The sequence below is a fragment of the Nelumbo lutea genome, chromosome 6 (genome assembly GCF_056320005.1).
Source record: "Nelumbo lutea isolate HS-2025 chromosome 6, American lotus-T2T, whole genome shotgun sequence".
Lineage (NCBI taxonomy): Eukaryota > Viridiplantae > Streptophyta > Magnoliopsida > Proteales > Nelumbonaceae > Nelumbo > Nelumbo lutea.
This window is the reverse complement of record NC_142689.1, coordinates 63,972,636-63,991,884: the sequence shown is the minus strand read 5'-3', so window position 1 is coordinate 63,991,884 and position 19,249 is coordinate 63,972,636. Positions and strand designations below refer to the sequence as shown.

The 19,249-nt window shown below is 38.8% G+C and overlaps 1 protein-coding gene across 1 annotated transcript; it reads left to right on the top strand.

Moving 5' to 3' along the window:
• The first annotated feature begins 2,786 nt into the window (after window positions 1-2,786).
• LOC148849254 (inositol-tetrakisphosphate 1-kinase 4-like) lies at window positions 2,787-16,656 on the top strand. Its single transcript, XM_088952542.1, has 10 exons — window positions 2,787-3,382; window positions 5,116-5,197; window positions 5,472-5,504; window positions 11,837-11,957; window positions 12,141-12,233; window positions 12,648-12,767; window positions 12,859-13,035; window positions 14,728-14,783; window positions 14,877-14,961; window positions 16,265-16,656. Exons 1-10 carry the CDS (start codon window positions 3,207-3,209, stop codon window positions 16,396-16,398), a joined length of 1,077 nt encoding a protein of 358 aa, XP_088808668.1. The 5' UTR covers window positions 2,787-3,206; the 3' UTR covers window positions 16,399-16,656.
• Window positions 16,657-19,249: the final 2,593 nt, after the last annotated feature.

Below are 19,249 nucleotides of genomic sequence, written 5' to 3'. Positions count from 1 at the left end.
CAGAGCAAAACAAAAAACCTCTGTGTAAGGAACCTACCCGAATTCAAGCTGGCAGCAATGAGCTTGGCCTTCGTCAGATACTGATGGCATTTTAGCCCAAGTCGTGCCCATTGCCAGAGGCCCTTCACCGTCTCTTTATCAAGTGTAACACCGGAGTCAGGGGCGGCCATCCCCCACCCGGTTTGAAATGGCCACCCCAATACACTTCGCACCCCGAAGTAGTCCTACTTCCACGTCGGGACCTTGTTGGGCAGTTCATGTAAAAGCTTAAAACCCGAGCGAGGAGACAGGTAATACGCGCGCCTATGCCTGGGAAGGGGACCCGCTTGCTTCTCAAGCATTAAAATGGAAGAGAATATCTCCAAGTCTAAAGGAAAACCCTGTTCGCAAAATAAGGAGATTGTCCCCACCAAGTTACGAATGGAATTCGGGTGAAGCTGGCCAACAGTAATGCCTAAGTGGTTCATGACCTCGACAAGGAGAGGGTGGAAAGGCAGGCGCAACCCCGCAGCGAGCTTCTCCCGGAATATCACGATCTCATTAGGACCGTGCTCCCAAGGGAAACTGCCCGAAGGTATGAAGTAGGCGTACTCCCCAGGCAAGTTAAATTGGGTTATAAGGGATTGAAGCCCCTCGGGCGTCATAGTCGAGGGCCTAAACTTGTCTAACATCTGACCTTGACGAGAGGTGGATGCCAAACTGCCCAAGGCGACTTGGCCTACGGGTTCGAACTCTTCCTCGAGTTCTACCTCAGGTTCACTAGGACCGTTGGGGATGCAGCTCGGTTCGTAGAACCTGCATCTTACCCCCTTGAAGAACTGTCTAAGCTATCCGAGCTAGACATCTGGAGGAGAAGATGGATTCCAAGAAAGTACTCACCCAGAAAAAGGCTTGAACGGACTACAGAAACTTGAACACAAGCTAAAATCTTGAATGCGAACTAAAGGCTTGGACACGAGCTGAAACTCGGACGCGAGCTCAAGAAGCAAAACGCAGAAGTGACAAAGCGACTGGGGTCCCCCACTGTTTATACCCACAGTAACTGAGAATCAACAGTTCAGATCAAAGCCAATCCGACGGCCCGCAGTCGCGCTGACCGCACGTCTCTTGAGACCGAGACGTGACTGGCCACACGTCCCTCGAAACTGAAAGCGCACGTCTCATCACATTAAAGGAGCCAGCAGCACATTTTCAAATTTGAAAAAACGCCCGCTGTCGCGTCTCCCAGCGGCGCACTTTTTGAATTTTGAAATAAGGCGCACGTTGTCACATCTGTCAGGATTTGTAGGCAGATTGGTGTGTTCCTATCTTTTTGGCGCTCGAGAAACCCGAAAGAATCTTGACGACATGCACCTTGCGCTATTAGTCAACCAATTCGAAGTACAGGACAAATCCACCCACCACCTCGCAAACTCACGAGGAGTGGGGGGCAATTGATGAAGGAAGATTTGGCCCGACCTCGTAATCACTCAACATGTGGCAAAGGCAACAACTCGGCACAACAGCACGCCCAAGGCGTGAGCACTGAAAGGAGGAACCAGTAGTCCGAACTCCCTACTAGGAGCTTGAACTCCCTACAAGGAGCCCGAACTCTCCCTTAGGCCCCGAGCCTCACACAAGAAAACGACCTGAATTGTCCTGCCTCATGGTAGTTTGGGACACTCCCCTATCCGAACTCAAGATTTCACCTCACTCACCACTCTAGCACTTTGTCTCCAAGATGCCGAACTGAACAAACGTACCATACCTAACACCGAGGAGGTCCGTATCCAAGGGCGGCGCACCTAACTAACTTGGGATCTGACGCTTGATAGCCGCACTTCAACGGCCACCTGCCACCGCCACCTGCCACCGCCATCGCCAGTTGTAGAGACGGCTCCGACAAAGAGAGCAGTGGCGGTTTTGTCCAGCAGAGGGGATGACACCCGAATTGGCAGGAGCTCAGAGATAATCATACCCGACCTGACAGAAGCTTAGGAGTGAGTGCACGAGATGGTTATAAAAAGCTCCCTACCCCGCAAGAACAAGGTATGTGAACTTTGTGTCATCCTGGTTTTATCTTGCCTTTGAGAGAATACTAACTTGAGCTTCGGAGTGATCTCGTCGGGTTCCTCCTTGGAGATTCCCCACTTTCTTCTTCCTTTCAGGTCCCCCTGTTGCTCAAGTGAGAGGCAAGGTCCTTGACGGCTAGGACCGGCCAGATTGCACACCATCAATACCCATTATAGGAAATCCAAGTCACTGCCACATCATGTCCTTGTTGGCAATAACGAGCTCCAATATGAGAAAGCGTGGAATTCGACATTACTCTAAACCATGCCTTATCGATTTCTAATACATGGATTGGAGCACCATTTTTTATGAAAAAACGGTTTCAAACATATTAACGTTTCCTATAACACCATTTTTTTCAAACGTGGTGCTAATATATCAACGTTTTCGGGAGCAATGGCATCGATGCCAAACAGACGCTTTGTGACTCATAGCCTTGCAAAATGCCAAAGGGAATCAGGTTTGTATACCGGGGCTTGCCCGGAATGGGTCCAGGAGTTTGCCCCGAAGGACTTTTCTTCTGTTCATCAAGTTAAATTTCTGTTACAAAAAAAAAAATAATAATAACGAAAATATAACGGTCGTAGGCAGGATCCTACTGAGGGGTATACCCGTAATTCGATAATATAATGGTCCATTTAGTAATTAACTGGCATAAAATAGGTTCGTTTTGGAATCAAATTTGTCAGTGGACCTATACCGCACCTATTTATTTGCTGCCACCCTCCCAGTAAGCCCCCCTCTCCTCCTCGCACCCTCTCTCGCTCTCTCTGTCCCTCTCCGTCTCTCTACTGCTAAGCGAAGCTCTTCTACAATTTTTCCGCCAAATCTGAGAGTAGAAAACATCAACTCCAACAGAAAAAAACGAAAGCAAACGTAACCTACCGATTCGCGTTTCTGGGTTTTCCTGAACAGAGCTCGATCTACAGTTCCTCGTTTCGAGGATCCCTGTGTCTCAAACATTTTATTCTCCGAAATTTTCGGCTTTACCGTTTGGCTGCAATGATCACTGATAAGGACTAAGGAAACACGTTAAGGGAATCGATAGAATTAGGGTTTTGTTGTAATTTGTTGTCAAGGGACTAAGCGAGAAGCGTTGTGATCACTATTCCTTCTTTTTTTTGGTTCTTTGTGTGAGGAAGTTTGCGTTGGGAATGAAGTTTAACGGAGAGATCTCCAATCCAAATGAAGAGGAGGATAACGGGCGGAATTCACAGACGTATTCCATCGGTCCTGGTTTTCCGCAACCGCAGAAACTCGTCGTTGGATATGCTTTAACGTTGAAGAAGAAGAAGAGCTTTTTGCAGCCAAAGCTTGAAGGATTGGCTAGGTAATAGATTGATTTTACCATTTCGAGCTCAATCTCTAGGTCCTTTTCTTTACTATTTGTTTCATCCCACCCCATTTCCTCTCTCTTCTATCTGTAACTGCTGGTATCATTTCTCTCTCTCGTATATTAATTCATACTGTGCTTGTTTGAGGAAGCACTTGTTTGAAGGAAACCGGAAAATTCAGTCATTTTGCAGCTAAGAGATAAATTTTCCTGCTAGATCTGCGGTATTTAACTATTTATATGTCGTTCCCATCATTATCTTGGTTTGGTGATTCATGTCCGAGAAATAACGTCCCTTCAATTTTATGGCTTTCTTTTGCTCTGTGAGCCATTTGTCTCTTTCAATGTTGGTGGCGAGGTTTTGTAGTGGTTTTAGCTGTTTAGGTTATTTATTTATCTTGAAACGCTCGATCTCTATTCTGCATTATATCATGATTCCAGCCGTAGATTTCTCTTGAAAAAATACAAATATTTGTTAAATTGATTTTATGTTTGGGAATTTCATTTGTTAATCAATTTTTTATCATTCGTTTGAAATTATCTTCTCAGAATCTTAGTCGCCGTTCTTGTTATCTCGAATACGATTCAGAATATTCCTCCACATATTCCAGCAGCTTTCAAAGTCAATTCTTGAAGCTTCTGTGCCATGATTAAAAACTATTAAAGTTTCAGCACTTGCCCAACTTTTCAACTAAGCAAGGGGTTTATATGTCCTTGATTTATTGTTAATTTGATGCTCCCTGGATTTTCTCTGATTTCATATATGTGAGATCTATAAATGGCGGCTCAGCTTGAAACTGATGCTCGTTTGACTTCACACTTCCCTAGTTTTCTAGGAAAAATGAATTATTTCATATTTGTTAATATTAATATAGTTTATTTATGTTTGTATTTGCACATAGATAACCGGATAGATATTTTTTTGTATCCTATATTTCTCACCATTTGCAGTTACTAGGAATCACGGATTTACCTTCGGTTGGTACTGTTTATTTTCTGACGGTTTGATAAAAAAAGCTTTACTTCTTCCTAGATATGTCATTGCCCAATTCTGGTCCCTGCTATCTGGGATCCTGGGAGAGGTGGACATGGTGTTGACCTAACTTCCAGCATTTTCTGCATGAAGTGACCACACACTCAGACTCGAACTTGCATCCTCACATTTGACAGCCAAAGGCTTTACTATTTTTTGGTAGTTGAGCCAAAGATTTTACTATTCCAAAGAAATGCTCCTACCTTTAGTTCTCCCTACTACATGTTATTATTTCTGTATATAGTCCTGCTAGGATAGACATCCAAACTAAGCTTAGGTACAAAATAATTTGGACCTTTTCTACTGGTCACTATCAATGTAAGTTCATCTTTGCCATACGTTGTATGGCATGTTTTGACTACTTTTGAGTTGCTATTTTAGTCATTTCAATTTTCAAACCATCATATGCTTTAATACTCTATACGCTGATTGCTGATTTGATGTCCTCTCAAGTGTTCTTTACCCTGAAATTTTTAGTAACTTTGGATTTAATTAATTCTGTGAGTTGCTTGCAGAGGTAGCCATTTTGTTGGAGATAAGATCTCTTACTTTATTTTGTCTTTCATGCATTGGTATCTCATTCTGTTGGGGAATTTCAGACCCTCAAACTGTTTCACTTTTTACTCTGTTTGGTTTTTTTGGCTTTAATCCTCATATTAATAATTACTTAATTACAGATATGCTTTAAATGGTGTAGGAATAAGGGGATATTCTTTGTTGCAATTGACCAAAACAGGTCACTTTCCGATCAAGGTCCTTTCGACGTTGTTTTACATAAGGTCAGTGAATAGGGATCTTTTTATTTTCTTTGATCTCTCCTTGTGGTCAAGAGTTGGATATATGAACTTTTGCTTTTCTGTGTCTCCACTGTCTCTTTTTGATATTGCATATGACCTGTGAAATCATATTCAGATCGTAATTTTACTTATCCTCATAATTTGATAAGTAACACACTACATTATCAGTTATTTTTGTCTTCTTTTTGGTGGCAAACATTACTCAATGCAGATTTCATTAATTCCTGATGAAACTTATGTTTCCTTTCTTTTTTAGTTATCCGGAAGGGAATGGCACCACATTCTTGAGGTCAGTGTGCCTTAACTTTCCTATTCTTCTATATTGTCCATGGAACTTGTTTCATACCATGCAGCCTACTAATTTTCATAGTGTTGATTGCATGTGTTTTAGGTTCTCTAGTTGTTTTAAGTTACTATGTAATGCCATATATTCTCAGGATAAGATGAATTGACAGTGGCTGGTTGAACAACTATATGCCTTAAGGCTTAAAACTCATTTCTGTCTGACATAATTTGCAGAGTGCTTGCTCTTTCCTTGATCCTGAATCATGACCAGATAGTTGAGGTCGATGCCTTAAGAATTTCAACAAGTGAGGATATTTTTCCTTCAATTACAAACCTAGATGACTTGTTCAGGTGTCAGGAATCTCTGCAAAAAGTATATGGTATCCTTTAATCAGTTGTTTGGAGCACCATATTTTCTTTGCTTGTGTCACTGAATGTGGTGTTGTTTGGTTGATCTTGCGTATTTCAATCGATATTTGGGTCCTATTTCCAGGGTTGTTCTTTTTGCATTAAGCCTTGGACGCAGAGGTTTGTAAATTGCTTCCCCCCATTTCAATATTTTATGGTTTAACAAGATTATTGGATATGTTGACACGTGTCTAATATCCAAGCTTTTGGTGGTAGTCAATACTACATAGAGTTATAGCAGTAAATGTTATGATGTGGGCTAGGTTAATCTCCTTTATTTTTTTCAATATTATGCTTGACGTTTCTGCATGATTTTACTAAATAGCAAGGTCAAGGACCACCATTAGGTCCTTCAACTTTCAAGATTATAACCATATGAATTAGAAACATCTTGTGCTTCTGCAATTTTTTTGAGTTCACAGCCACATTTAGGTCTCGATTTATGGGCATTGCTTATGTGACTTGTGAGGCCCCAATGCGTTTATTTTATTGGAAGCACTCCAAATGCATTGTCTTAACATTCATGAAGTTCCCATGAGGACTTGTTTGTTTGCAGTGTAATTTCATTTTCACTTGTGCAAAAGCATGGGAGTGCAAATTAGTCAAGTCCAAGTTTTAGTTTGACTTTATTATAGGTTTTACTTTGGTTTCTTTATTTGCAGTGCAGGTAAAGTAATGTAAGACCTGAAACAGAATAAAGTAAAACCCAGCACAAATGAACCAAAATTTACAATTTTCTCTTTTTCATTCCCATGCAACTTGTACCAGTGCAAATGAAATTGAAATTCAAACAAACAAAGCTTGAAAGACATATTTTAGGAGGATGTTCACTCAACAAGGAATCATGCTTGCAGCATTTATGCTTATAAGTGTATGCCTCAAACACCTTTTCCATGATGCATACCAGAGGTGTATGTTGCTGTGCCTCATGCATGTCTCACACAGAAAGAAAAGATAAGGAAAGGAAAAGAAAAGGGAAGGGAAGGGAAGGGAAGCAAAGGGAGGAAGGGACCCCCTTGGCTAGGGGATGGGGTGAACCCAGACCCCCTCCCCTTTTCCATGATGCATACCAGAGGTGTATGTTGCTGTGCCTCATGCATGTCTCACACAGAAAGAAAAGATAAGGAAAGGAAAAGAAAAGGGAAGGGAAGGGAAGGGAAGCAAAGGGAGGAAGGGACCCCCTTGGCTAGGGGAGGGGGTGAACCCAGCCTTGGCTTGGTTCCAGGCTCCGTAAGCTTCCTTTGTTTGCTTGCCTTCACTTTGATAAGATCCCCTTTTCAACTAGTGTTATGCATCCTCATCCCTTTTAATACAAAACATATTTCATCAAAAAACAAGAAAAACAAGAACTCCCCCTCCTCCTCCTCCTCCCCCTCCTCTTCTTGACTTGGCTTACGCCTCCTTGTGCTCGAGAGACTTACGCCTCTTTCTTTCTGAACCATGCCTTTAGGTAGTAGAATGCCTGTGTCATACTTCCATGTTTTAAAACATTGCAAGGAATAGCTTTTAGACCTTAGTAGCATACCAATGTTTTAAAACGCGAAGGCATGACGCGAGGTGTTCCACTACGTAGAGGCGTGAGGCGTAGTTCAGATCGCAAGAGGCGTAAGCCTCCTGAACACAAGGAGGCACTTAAGAGGATGGGGTTAGGAGGAGGATGAAGAGGAAGGTGGATCTCATTTTTTCTTTATTTTTAATAAAAATCTTTTATATTAAGAAGAATAAAGATGCATAACATTAGTTGAAAGGGGGGTTTTTATATTAATAAAAATCTTTATTTTTTCTTCCCTTCCCTTTCCTTTCTTTTCCTTTTCTTTTCTCTTTTTTCTTCTCTTTCTTTTTCTTTCCCTTCCCTTTCTTTTCCTTTCCTTTTTTTTTCTGTCTTTTTATATCAGATGTGCATGAGGCGTACGCCTTTATCACGCCTCATGAAAAAAGTGCAAGAGGCATATGCCTTTTGCACCTGAGGCATATGCCTCTTGCACCTGAGGCGTACGCCTCAGAGGTGTCAGCGCCTCTGGCATACGCCTCCAGGAGTACGCCTCCCACGCCTCTTAAAAGGTGAGTTGTTGTGTGAGACCTACTCTTTTTCTTGTTATTAAGCTATCAGTTTGTTATGCTGGCAAAGTTTTATGGATCACAACATTCACAATATTGATAGTTACATGACTCAGCCTTCATTTTATCCCAATATGTGCCAACATGATAAAATATAAGTTAGGTGTATGAAATATTTGTTGAACAACCATTTGTTTTGAAAATTGTCGATGTGTCTTTCTATTTGGGAACATGCCAAACATGCATTATGAACTCGTACACAGCATTCCACGTAGAGTTAAAACTTTGATATATTCAATATCCATTCCATTGACCACATCTAGGTTTATGAATTATTTATATCTAATAAATGTACATGATGGTTCTACCATGTGCAAAAAAGACAAATAACTGCACAATGAGATGGAACTTGTTGCATATAAAGTTCATGAGAAAGTGAAGGGAACACCAAAATTACTAAGGAATAAGGATAAGGCTCTTGATATAGTATTATTTATTTATTTATGATAAATGGTAAGATTCTTGATATAGTTACACCAAATAGTTGGGGCTTGAGTGCATAACTTTTTTGATCAATCGTTTGAGTGCATAACTCAAATTCCTAAAGTTAGTGTCAGTGTTTTTGTTAATATCTCTGTGGCTATATTTTGGGCATTATTTCCTAAGTTTGTTTAACTAAGGTAGATGCAGCTTAGTTGGTGAGAGGTTGACTGGTTTTCACTTGATATGAATAATGTTGTGACTCGATACAAATGATGTATGTTCCTGGGTCAAACGGTCCGGTCGTTCAAACCAAATGAATGGCCCATTCTGACAAAAAATTAAAAAATAAAATAAAATAAAAAGGCCAAAATCGTTGGATGGTTCGATCGCCTGAGTCAGTGGTTTTCTGACCAAATCAGTGGTTTTTGGCAAAATAATGGTTCTGGGGTAAAATGGAACCGATCACCTGACTGGTTCCCGGTTTTTTTGGTTTGACCGCCTGGTCCAGTTTGGTTTTGAAAACCATGTAATGGACCATACCCACATCAGATTCTTATAACATAAATTCTCATCCATTTGTGTTCTCGTTTCATTTCTTTGCTATGTTATTTCCTTTTTAGTGTTTTGTATATTTAACCTTTATGTGGCTTTTGAAGATTTCGCTTAATGATTTTTTTTTTTTTAAGTTGGTTGTGTATTTTAGATGCATCCACATGATATTGTGCTAATAAAATTGTGGTATGCATTACTTATAACTTTTGGTTCTGTATGCTATCAAAATTTGACCCTGACACTTCGCATTGCACTTTTTCCACATGATATTGTGCTAATAAATATTGTGATATGTATTACATGTAATTTTTTGCTATATGATATCAAGATTTATGGCTAACACTCCACATGAACTTTTCACTTCACCTTGCCATCCATTTTGTTGGTGGAACTCCTAAAGATTTATTTGTTGTATTTCTAGATGAAGGCTCAATAAAAATCTCTGTGCTGAAGTACATATGTAACATATCTTGAATGAATATGTAAACTGTTGTATGCTGAACTCCATTGATGATTAGAATGATCATATCTTGGATGAATCTGTAAACTTGTTTAAAAAACTGGAGACTATTTTGTTTTTGTGGCAAACTTGGTGTTTCATGATTGGTTATCATATTTGTTTTTTGGAAAACTTGGCGTTTCATGATTGGTTATCGTATTTCTTCTTCCCCCTTTCTTTTACCTAAAAAAATTTTTCTGTGAAAAGAAATGTGCTTTCCTGGAAACTCTAAATTATAAACTATCCATATTTCTATGCTTGTAGCTATCATTACTTTTGAAAGCTTTTCTTTTTTTTTTTTTTCTCTTTTTTGAATGAAGGCTACCCTTTTCTCAAAAAAAAAATCATAACTTGTGAAAACTAGATCTTCCCTGTTCAATGTGTCAAAAGCAGTTTAAGCATGATCTATTATGCAACTTATGAAAAAAAAAAGAGAAGAAATGAGATCTAAGAAATATCTTTGTTTACATGGATGGTTTTATTTCTTGCCATTTTTTAAAAAGGAAATAAGGTATTTAAGATCCAAATTGTCATCCTAGAAAATATTAACCTTAAAAAGTACCATGGTGAATGTGTCATAACTAAGAAATTACTTATTGACATTGTGTGATCAGTCTTGTACATCATTAGGTGGTCATCTTGGTGGACATCATGTTGTCAATTCTTTTAAGCAAGACCTCACTCAACAGGATAAATATGCTAAGCTGATTCTTTTTGCTAGAAAGATAATTGGTGTGTCCGGAAGCGTGTTAACCACTTCGGAACACCAGTTTCAATGTTTATAAATTTTCCGATTCTCAAAATAACTACAAAACACATTTAGTGGTGAGAAAGGGGTCGTATCCACATGGAAGTGAGGGAAAAATTGTTACGTACTTCAATTCGGACAAAGTAACAAGATTTGAGATTGCAGAAACACAATTTAATTAACTGAATTGGAATCCATTAAAATAAAATTCTAACAATGTTGAAAGTAAAAATTGCAGAAAAATAAATAAATAACAGAAATAAAAAAACTAAATAAAAAAATATGCAACTCGGTCAGAGGTAGCAGTCTTCGGATCTATCCTTTGACCCTCAAACTCCTCAAGCTGGGCCTTCCGTCTTACTTGGCCGAATTTTAGATCTACAGAAAGGAAGACAAAAATTAAATTTGATAAAAATAAATTATAGAAATAAAACAAAAATTGAAAATTAAAGAATGGAAAATAAAAACACGCGTAAAAAGTAAATCTAAAACTATGGGAAACTGGTTGGGATCCAGATCCAGAGGTGGCAATAGTGGCTAGGCGAACTGCAAGCAAGAACCCTTCCTCTTGCCCGTGCGTTCTCCTCTTCCTCTACCCTTGAACTTCTCAAGAACAGTCTTCTGTCTTACTTGGGGGCAGAATCCAACCCCTTCTCAGGACCCCTTGGGTCCTTTTTATAGAGAATGAAGGATACGTTGGGATTAGAGAGAAAGAGAGGGGCGGTAGTTGGGTTTTTGCAGAAATATGAGCGCCCTAGGGTTGAGAATGGAGGGCTAGGATTGTTCTAAGGTGATCCTAAGGCTGAGAAGAGGAGGAGAGGGTGCCCAATATTATGTAGGGCTGTGATTTGGGCACCCAGAATGGAGGGAGCAGATTTGGGCGCCTAGAGCTAGAGAAATGTGATTGGTTGGTGTGATGTAGCGCCCTAAGGTGATTGGTTGAGATTTAAGGAGTGAGGTGTAAAGGCTAGGATGTTGTCTAGGGAGAGATCTAAGGGTATGAGGGGCTGCTAAGGCTTGGATGGTTGAGATTAGATGTTAGGGAGGAGAAGAAGGTGAAGATTTAGCAGTTAGAGGCGGCAAGGGTTTGTTAGAGTTGAAATGAATGAGTGGGGAGGCGCCCTAGGGTTTGCTAAGGAGAGGGGATTATGCTAAAATAGTAGGAGGCGCCCTCTTGTGCTCAGTTTTTTACAGAAACACCCCATCTCTCAATTAGAATTCTCACAAGTTTCCCAAAATCGGCAGAAAACTCTGTAAATTTCCCAGTTTTTACTCAGAATTTGCACAAGGACCCTCAGAGGTCACAACATTGAATTTAACTGGAAAAAGGGTACAGATTAGTCCGTTTAAGGTCTAAAATACCCCTAAAATGATGCCCTTAAGGCATCAAAATACAGAGTTATCAATAATTCTCCTCTAAACTGAATTCTAGATATCATTTCTTAATTTTATGAATTCTTATCCCACAATCAGTTCGTTTGATATGGTAGCTCAAATTTCACACATATGTATGTGTGTTATAATTTAAGCAACAAAATATTCCATGAAATATGAAATTTCCTTACACTTACTTTTTTTCTTTTTGAAGGATTATAGACAAAAGCATCCTGAAGTTACAGTCCTCGATCCTCCCGATGCCATACAACATGTACACAACCGCCAGTCCATGCTCAAGGATGTTGCAGATATTAACTTGTCTGACTGCTATGGTAATTCCTGTGCCATTTTCCTATACAGTGGGACTTGTTTTGGAGGGACTCATAATTTTATTGAGGTAACAGTAAAATTTGTGTGCTTGAAAGCGTAGGTTGACATGTTTTGCAGCTACATTTCTGAATCTCTAATATATGCATACAACTACTCCTTATATTGATTATATACTATTGTTGTAGGAAAAGTTGGTGTTCCAAGGCAATTAGTTATTAAGAAGGATCCAGCATCAATCCCTTATGCAGTTTCTAAAGCTGGGCTTATGCTACCCCTAGGTAAGCTTGTATTGCAACTGCATTTACTCAGATCATTGTGTAACATGTAACGTTGTCTTATGTTTCAATACTAGCTTTTCCACTAGAAAACTTGTGTACATTATTTTATTGCAAGAGCTGATTAGCTTAATTTATGGGTATACGTTTTGTTGTTGATGGGATTGTTATCTGCTTATATTTTATGTCAGTTCTTAATTACGAGAATATTATTTGTTTCTGTTTTGGTAGATTACTGTTGCAGTTGCAAAACCATTAGTTGTGGATGGAAGTGCAAAGTCACATGAACTGTCTCTTGCTTATGATCAATTCTCCCTCTCAAAACTTGAACCCCCATTGGTTCTGTAAGAGTTTGTTAACCATGGTATGCTGATTATCATGATGGTTTGTTTCTGTTTTGGTTGATTACTGTTGCAGTTGCAAAACCATTAATTGTGGATGGAAGTGCAGAGTCACATGAACTGTCTCTTGCTTACGATCAATTCTCCCTCTCAAAACTTGAACCCCCATTGGTTCTGCAAGAGTTTGTTAACCATGGTATGTTAATTATCATGATGGTCTTACATTCTTCTTGCAGTTGTAACTTCATTAATAATACAGGAGCTGTCTTTTACTTGTCTGGTTATAGGAGGTGTACTGTTCAAGGTTTATATTGTTGGTGAAACTATAAAGGTTGTTCGTCGTTTCTCACTACCTGATGTCAATAAATGTGAACTTCTGCATAATGCTGGCGTGTTCCAATTCCCAAGGGTTTCTTGTGCTGCAGCTTCTGCAGACAATGCCAATCTCGACCCAGATGTTGCTGGTGAGATTATTTATTCCTTTTGATCTATTCATGTGTTACTGTTTGCTTGATGGTGTTGTGTTTCTATTTTCTGGTTGTTGGATGGTGTTGCGTTTCTGTTTTCTGGATAGCATTGTGCCTAGGGTGTATTTGATTAGGTTCAGGATTTTTAGGTCAGGCTCCTAGAATTGTTGTTTGAAGCAGTGTTTTCAACCTGCTGTTGACCCAGCTGGTTGAACCGTCCGAACCGTCACCTGGCCTTGATTCCAGGTCCAGTTCTGTTGAAATCCACCATTCTGTCAAAAACGTTGACTTGATCAAAAACTGTCTGACCCGGGTGGTTCAACTGTTGACCCATTTGACCCAGTCACTGGATCGTGGGTGCACACTCAATGTATGTGCAGACTTTCAGGGGCCATAACTTTGCACTCTGATGTCCAATTGAGGTGATCTTTATTTTTTATTTTGGGTAACTTCTTGCAGTGTTTTAAAAGCACAAGGTGCAAAAAGAAAAGTGCAAGGGGCAATTTGTGCCCAAGGTGCAAGGTGAGATGTGCACCTTCTAGAATCAAGGTGCAAAAATGCAAAAAATGGATAAATTTTTCAAAAAATCAAAAAATGCCAAAAAATTCAAAAAAAATGCAAAAAAATTGAAAAATACTAATCTTAATATAAATAAAAATATGAACTTTAATTTCAAAATAAATATTTTAAAAACCTATTATCTAAAATTAAAATACATAAACATAACATGTAAAACGTATTCAAATGAAAATTTAAAAATAAAATCAAACATATAAAACATTTTCAGGCATGTAAAACCCATAATTTCTTTTTTTTTTCTCATCAATTGCATTACTTAAAATAGCTATGTAAAACATCTTGCATTAATGCATTTTTTTATTCTACGAGCCTTCTTTGTACCAAGCCCCTTTAGGCAAGCCCAAACAAATCCATGTTAGGGCTTGGGACACATACCTCAAAATGTGCCTTTCCTAAGTGAGGCATGCCTTTTAAATCACTGACATTTTGAGATCTATGCCTCCCAAGCCCCGCTATTTTTCACAAAAAAAAACTTTTTTGGCCTCAAAATGCAAATTTTAATATTTTTTATAAATAAAAAAATTAAAAACTGAATTAAAAAACATAAATTAAATATAAAATAATATATATTATATGTAAAACATAATTTTACACTGTTTATTAATAAAATATAGTGCTGATGTGGAATGGTCTGACCCTTTCGACCTGGATGGTCAAAAGCAGATCAGCCTCTGGGTCAGTTTTTAAAACATCGGTTTGAAGCTCATGATGCTAGGGCTTTGATTCACAACTACAGTGGAATGGGAAAGCAGGATTTGTATTAATTGTGTGGTGACCCAAATCATTGGAATAAGGCTCTTGATGAGTTAGGATTGTGTTTGATCAGACAGAATAATAGAATATTTCCAAGTTTCTACTTTTTAAGTTGGGGTTGTAATATTGGGTCCTGTTTGGCGACTTTCCAGCTTCTTTATGATACATCATTTATTCAGGATTGCTTCAGATAAGGGTCAATTAAACCCTTGAGACTTTTAACCGAATCAAACATCAATATGAAATTGGCTTGAGATGACAAAAGCTGCTTCTGAACAAACCTTTAATATTCAAGAAGTATTCTTGACATTTCATCTACCTACCATGGAAAAGTTGTTAACTCTATTCTTCTAACAGAACTTCCACCACAACCTTTACTTGAGAGGCTAGCAAGGGAGCTCCGTCACCGCCTGGTAGCTTCTATTATTCTCTTTTTATTAGCTTCACAGTACTCTTCTTGTTCTGGCTTACATTATGTTCATGCCTGGATTTGGTTTAATGTGTAGGGCCTCCATTTATTCAACATAGATATAATCCGGGAGCATGGTACTAGAGACTCCTTTTATGTCATTGATATCAACTATTTCCCTGGTACGTGGAAGTTGCAAAACCTTTCTTGTCTACTATCAATATATTGTTGGAGACATAGAATTGGTGCTTGTGTTTTTTTTTTTTTTTGTGTTTTAATTTTTATATGAAAATAAACCTCCTTTGGAGAAATGCTAAAAAACAGTTTATCTAGGGCCTGTTTGGTGTGTCTTTTTGGGAAGATCTTCTGGTATCTCTGACATGCAAAATACGCATTAAACTTTTGCATGAAGATATGAGCAGCCTGAAGCACGTTTGGCAGACGCATGTCTTTCCGTGCGGCTTTTTGTGTCTTCCTATGCGAGAATAAAACTCGAAAGATGCAGCCCAAAATGGGCTTCTCACGTCTTTTTGGCGCTCCGTCTTTTGGCAGCTAGGTCTTCCGCGAGCCAAACAGGAATAGACCGAAAATTGGTCTTCCCGGCTTGTAAACAGCCGAAAGACCACTCAGAAAGACACGCCAAACGGGCCCCTAGTTGTCAAGAATATTTGCTTGCCTTTCATAACTTTCAGCATACCCTTTATTGTTATGTGACCCTTAGCATGTTGAGCATGCACATTTTGTATAAATGAACCTTCCTGGGGTTCCTTGCTGCCTGGGTTTTTATTTTCTGATCTTAGATATAGGATTTGTACTTGCTCTTTCATAACTTTCAGCATACCCTTTATTGTTATGTGACCCTTAGCATGTTGAGCATGCACATTTTGTATAAATGAACCTTCCTGGGGTGCCTTGCTGCCTGGGTTTTTATTTTCTGATCTTAGATATAGGATTTGTACTTGCTCTTTCTCTCTTTCATCCTCCCATACAGCACATTGTTTCCTTGATTACCAATAAAAGAAAATGAAAAAGGAGTTTCAGATCACGTGAAAGTGTCTCATCTTTCTTTCCTGTTAACAATGCATGGTCTGTGGAAACAGTTGCTGGTGTCAACCTTTGAGTTTGATGAAGCTACTGGCATAACGCCATAACATGAGAAGCTTTTCCTTGTTTTTCCCAAAAATAACATGTCTGGAGATATTTCTAATCTGTAACAGCTGTTTTTGAAGATGTTACAGATCAGAAATAGCTCCAGACATGGAGAACATCTCTCACTAGTAAAGACCAATCAATGATATAATACACAACCCATTATTAATCTTTGGTAAGCCGTAATTTTTAACAAATAGTTAGGAATGGTACCCATTATATCAGTTTCATATACGTGAAATTTTCCAGATATTTGTCTTTTTGTGCATTATTTAATTCTGTCATGGTTTGAAAGTGAGTTTTGAAGCTTACACTGGTATTCCGAAACCATCTCAGGGTATGGAAAAATGCCAGAATACGAGCACATATTTACGGATTTCCTCCTGAGCTTGTGCAGGGCAAGTACTAAAAGTAGAAGCTTACTGCCAGTAAATGTTGAGGGGTCCTTAACAGAACAATGGCGTAGTTAATCGTGGTCAGAATTTAGATGTAAATTACACGAGGAAGGTTTCACATATCTGTGAATTAGTTGTACAGCATTTTGTATGATATGCGGTTGCAGCAGCTAGATGTTGACACAGAAGAGGCAGTGTAAAAAAAAAAAAAAAAACTCTTCGCATATTAACTTGAAATTATCATCCGGACTGTGATGGCATGCCCTCACTTGAAATTATCTATCATGTACACAGCCTTGTTGCGATTTAACATGGAATCTTCTCTTTGATCCATATCGGCATCATGGAAAACGGTTAGGTTTCTTTTCGAAAAGATAGGTCCTAAGACTCGGCTTGGAAGGAGTATAAATACAGATGTATAGTACAAATACATACATAATAATACAAAGTTTAAGGTTTTGCATTCTACATATTTGTATTTATACTCCTTCCAAATTGAGCCTAAGGACGGGCAGAAAGGATATTAACACAATATATGGAATTCCTCAATCTGCAGATTCTGCACTTCGGATCATTGGTTTATGTATCAGGGAAGGTAGCACGTGGTAAAAGAATTCTCATTTTATGCTATCTGCAATCCCATGTTAAATCCTTTCAATCTAGATGGTATTGTCTTTAACCCAAAGAATGTATGGATGCACCATAGAGGATAAGAGGGTATGCTATATGTAGATGTGTGATTTGGTACAGAGATTATTTTAGTTGTCCATCGGGGGCAAGAGAGGCAAAGAGTGTTGAAAATAATGAACTTATGTAAAATGTAAGACGGTATTTATATGACAAAAAGAACAAGGGATAAATAGGCTGCTTAGTAGCCCCCTTATAAATCACATTTTGCCCATGGATTTGGCATCAATCCATGGTCAGGATTCATCCTACTTGTATGGTGGAGTTAAGATATCTGGGGATGGACTAAACAGTAAAAACCCCAAATAACAATACTGGTGTAATTTCTGTTGGAAAATTGGTTCAGTTTGGTTGCAATGCAAATAAATTTGCACTGATGCAAAACTATGATAGTTCAAATGATTTGAATGTAAATTCAGACCTATTTTTGTTTCCAATTTCAACTTATTTTGTGTGATTGCAGTACAAATGAAGTAAATTAAGACATGAAGCAGAGTATAGTAAATCTCAAAATAAAATTAAACGATAATTTGCATTTTTTTTCTTTTGCACTCCCATACTTTTGTACTAGTGTAAATAAAATTGCACTGCAACCTAAAGGATTCTTTCCGAACATATTCCTCGCCTTGAAATCTTGCACATAGAGCATGGAAAGGCAGGGATTCACAATTATGAATTCCCTTTCCACCCATAGAGGAAGGAACGAAAGATAATTAAGGGTCCCTTTGGTTCGTGGACATGACCAGAATTGGAAATGAATTTACCTTACTATTTGGTTCATTGGGAGTTGAAATGGGAATCAATTAAAAAAATTCAATTTTTATATTAGTTTATTTATTATTTTATTATTATTTTATTAATATTTTATGAATATTTCTCGCAGCCAAGGACGAAGAAAGCAAAATGTTTGTAACGCTCTTCCCACCATGTTCAAGAGAGAAAAAAGGAAGAGCTATCGAACATAAATAAAAAAGTGTTTCTATTCCAGTCTCTCTCTCATGCATGAAGTGATGTTAATGAATAAGGTCGCTGTAGTGGGAGAACTTGAGGGCAGACGGAAGACGGGAGATGTTCCCGTGACAAGCACGGGAGATGTGTTGAGGGGGGATGGCCTGTGGGACGCGCTCTGTGGGGAGCCTATCTGAATTTAATGTTCGATTTTTGGAAGGAGTACAAATAAAATAAAATTATGTAGAGAGCAAAACTTTGTATTTTGTATGCATTTGTACTGTATATATTTGTATTTATATTCCTTCCAAACTGAGCCTAAGAGTATATGGGAGATGGGATGAGCTTCCCCACAGTCAGCCTATCCCTCTCTCTGTGAATTGTGAACATCTCCCACGACAAGTATGACAATTCACGAGAGTTGCACTACAATCTACAAGTCATTAAAATCAGACTTGATCCTCAAAGGATTCTGTCCTCACAATCCGTTCCAGCTGTGCATTGGGAATATATGGCTATGGAAAGTTACAGTGTGAGGACTGCTCTGTGAGGACCAAATCTGATCTCAGATCTCCCATCGAATTCAGATTTGGTTCTCACAAAATTCTCCTCACAGCCTTTTCCAGCCATGTATTGGGAATATCATTCCAGTGCACAATTGCAAGGAACTGTGAGGATGGTCTCGTGAATCCCAAACCTACCACTACCACCACCCCAAAACCAAAACCTTTCTCTCCCAAAATACGTGGTAGGGGTGTCAATTGGACAAATCCAGTTCACTGTGAGTCCATCATAAATGGACCAGGTCCAATCCAATCCAATGAATGCTCCAGACCAATTTGGACCAGTCCAATTCAATGTCTGGACCGTCCAATCTGTTCAAATTCATTTTGATTTAGATTGGTTTCAACTCAAACCCGGTCCATTGACACATATATTCTTATCTTATATATCAATGGACCAGATATTGGCTTAATCCAACCCAATCCATATAAATTTATACCAGGTCCAATCCAACCTAATAAATATTTTGGACTATCCATCCAATCCGTCCAAATTTCTTTTGGACTGAACAGGGTCCAATCCAAAGCGGGTCCATTGACACCCTTATAATGCGGAGACCAACATAATTAAGTCATATCCCAAATGTGTTGAACTTCTATTCTTATTGAAAGATCATCCAAATGTGTTGAACTAGAGATCTCATGATGTTACCAAGTCCGGATCTGCTCCTCACAGAACACTCCTCACAGCGTGCTCCAATTATACACATCAGGAACATCTCCTGTAC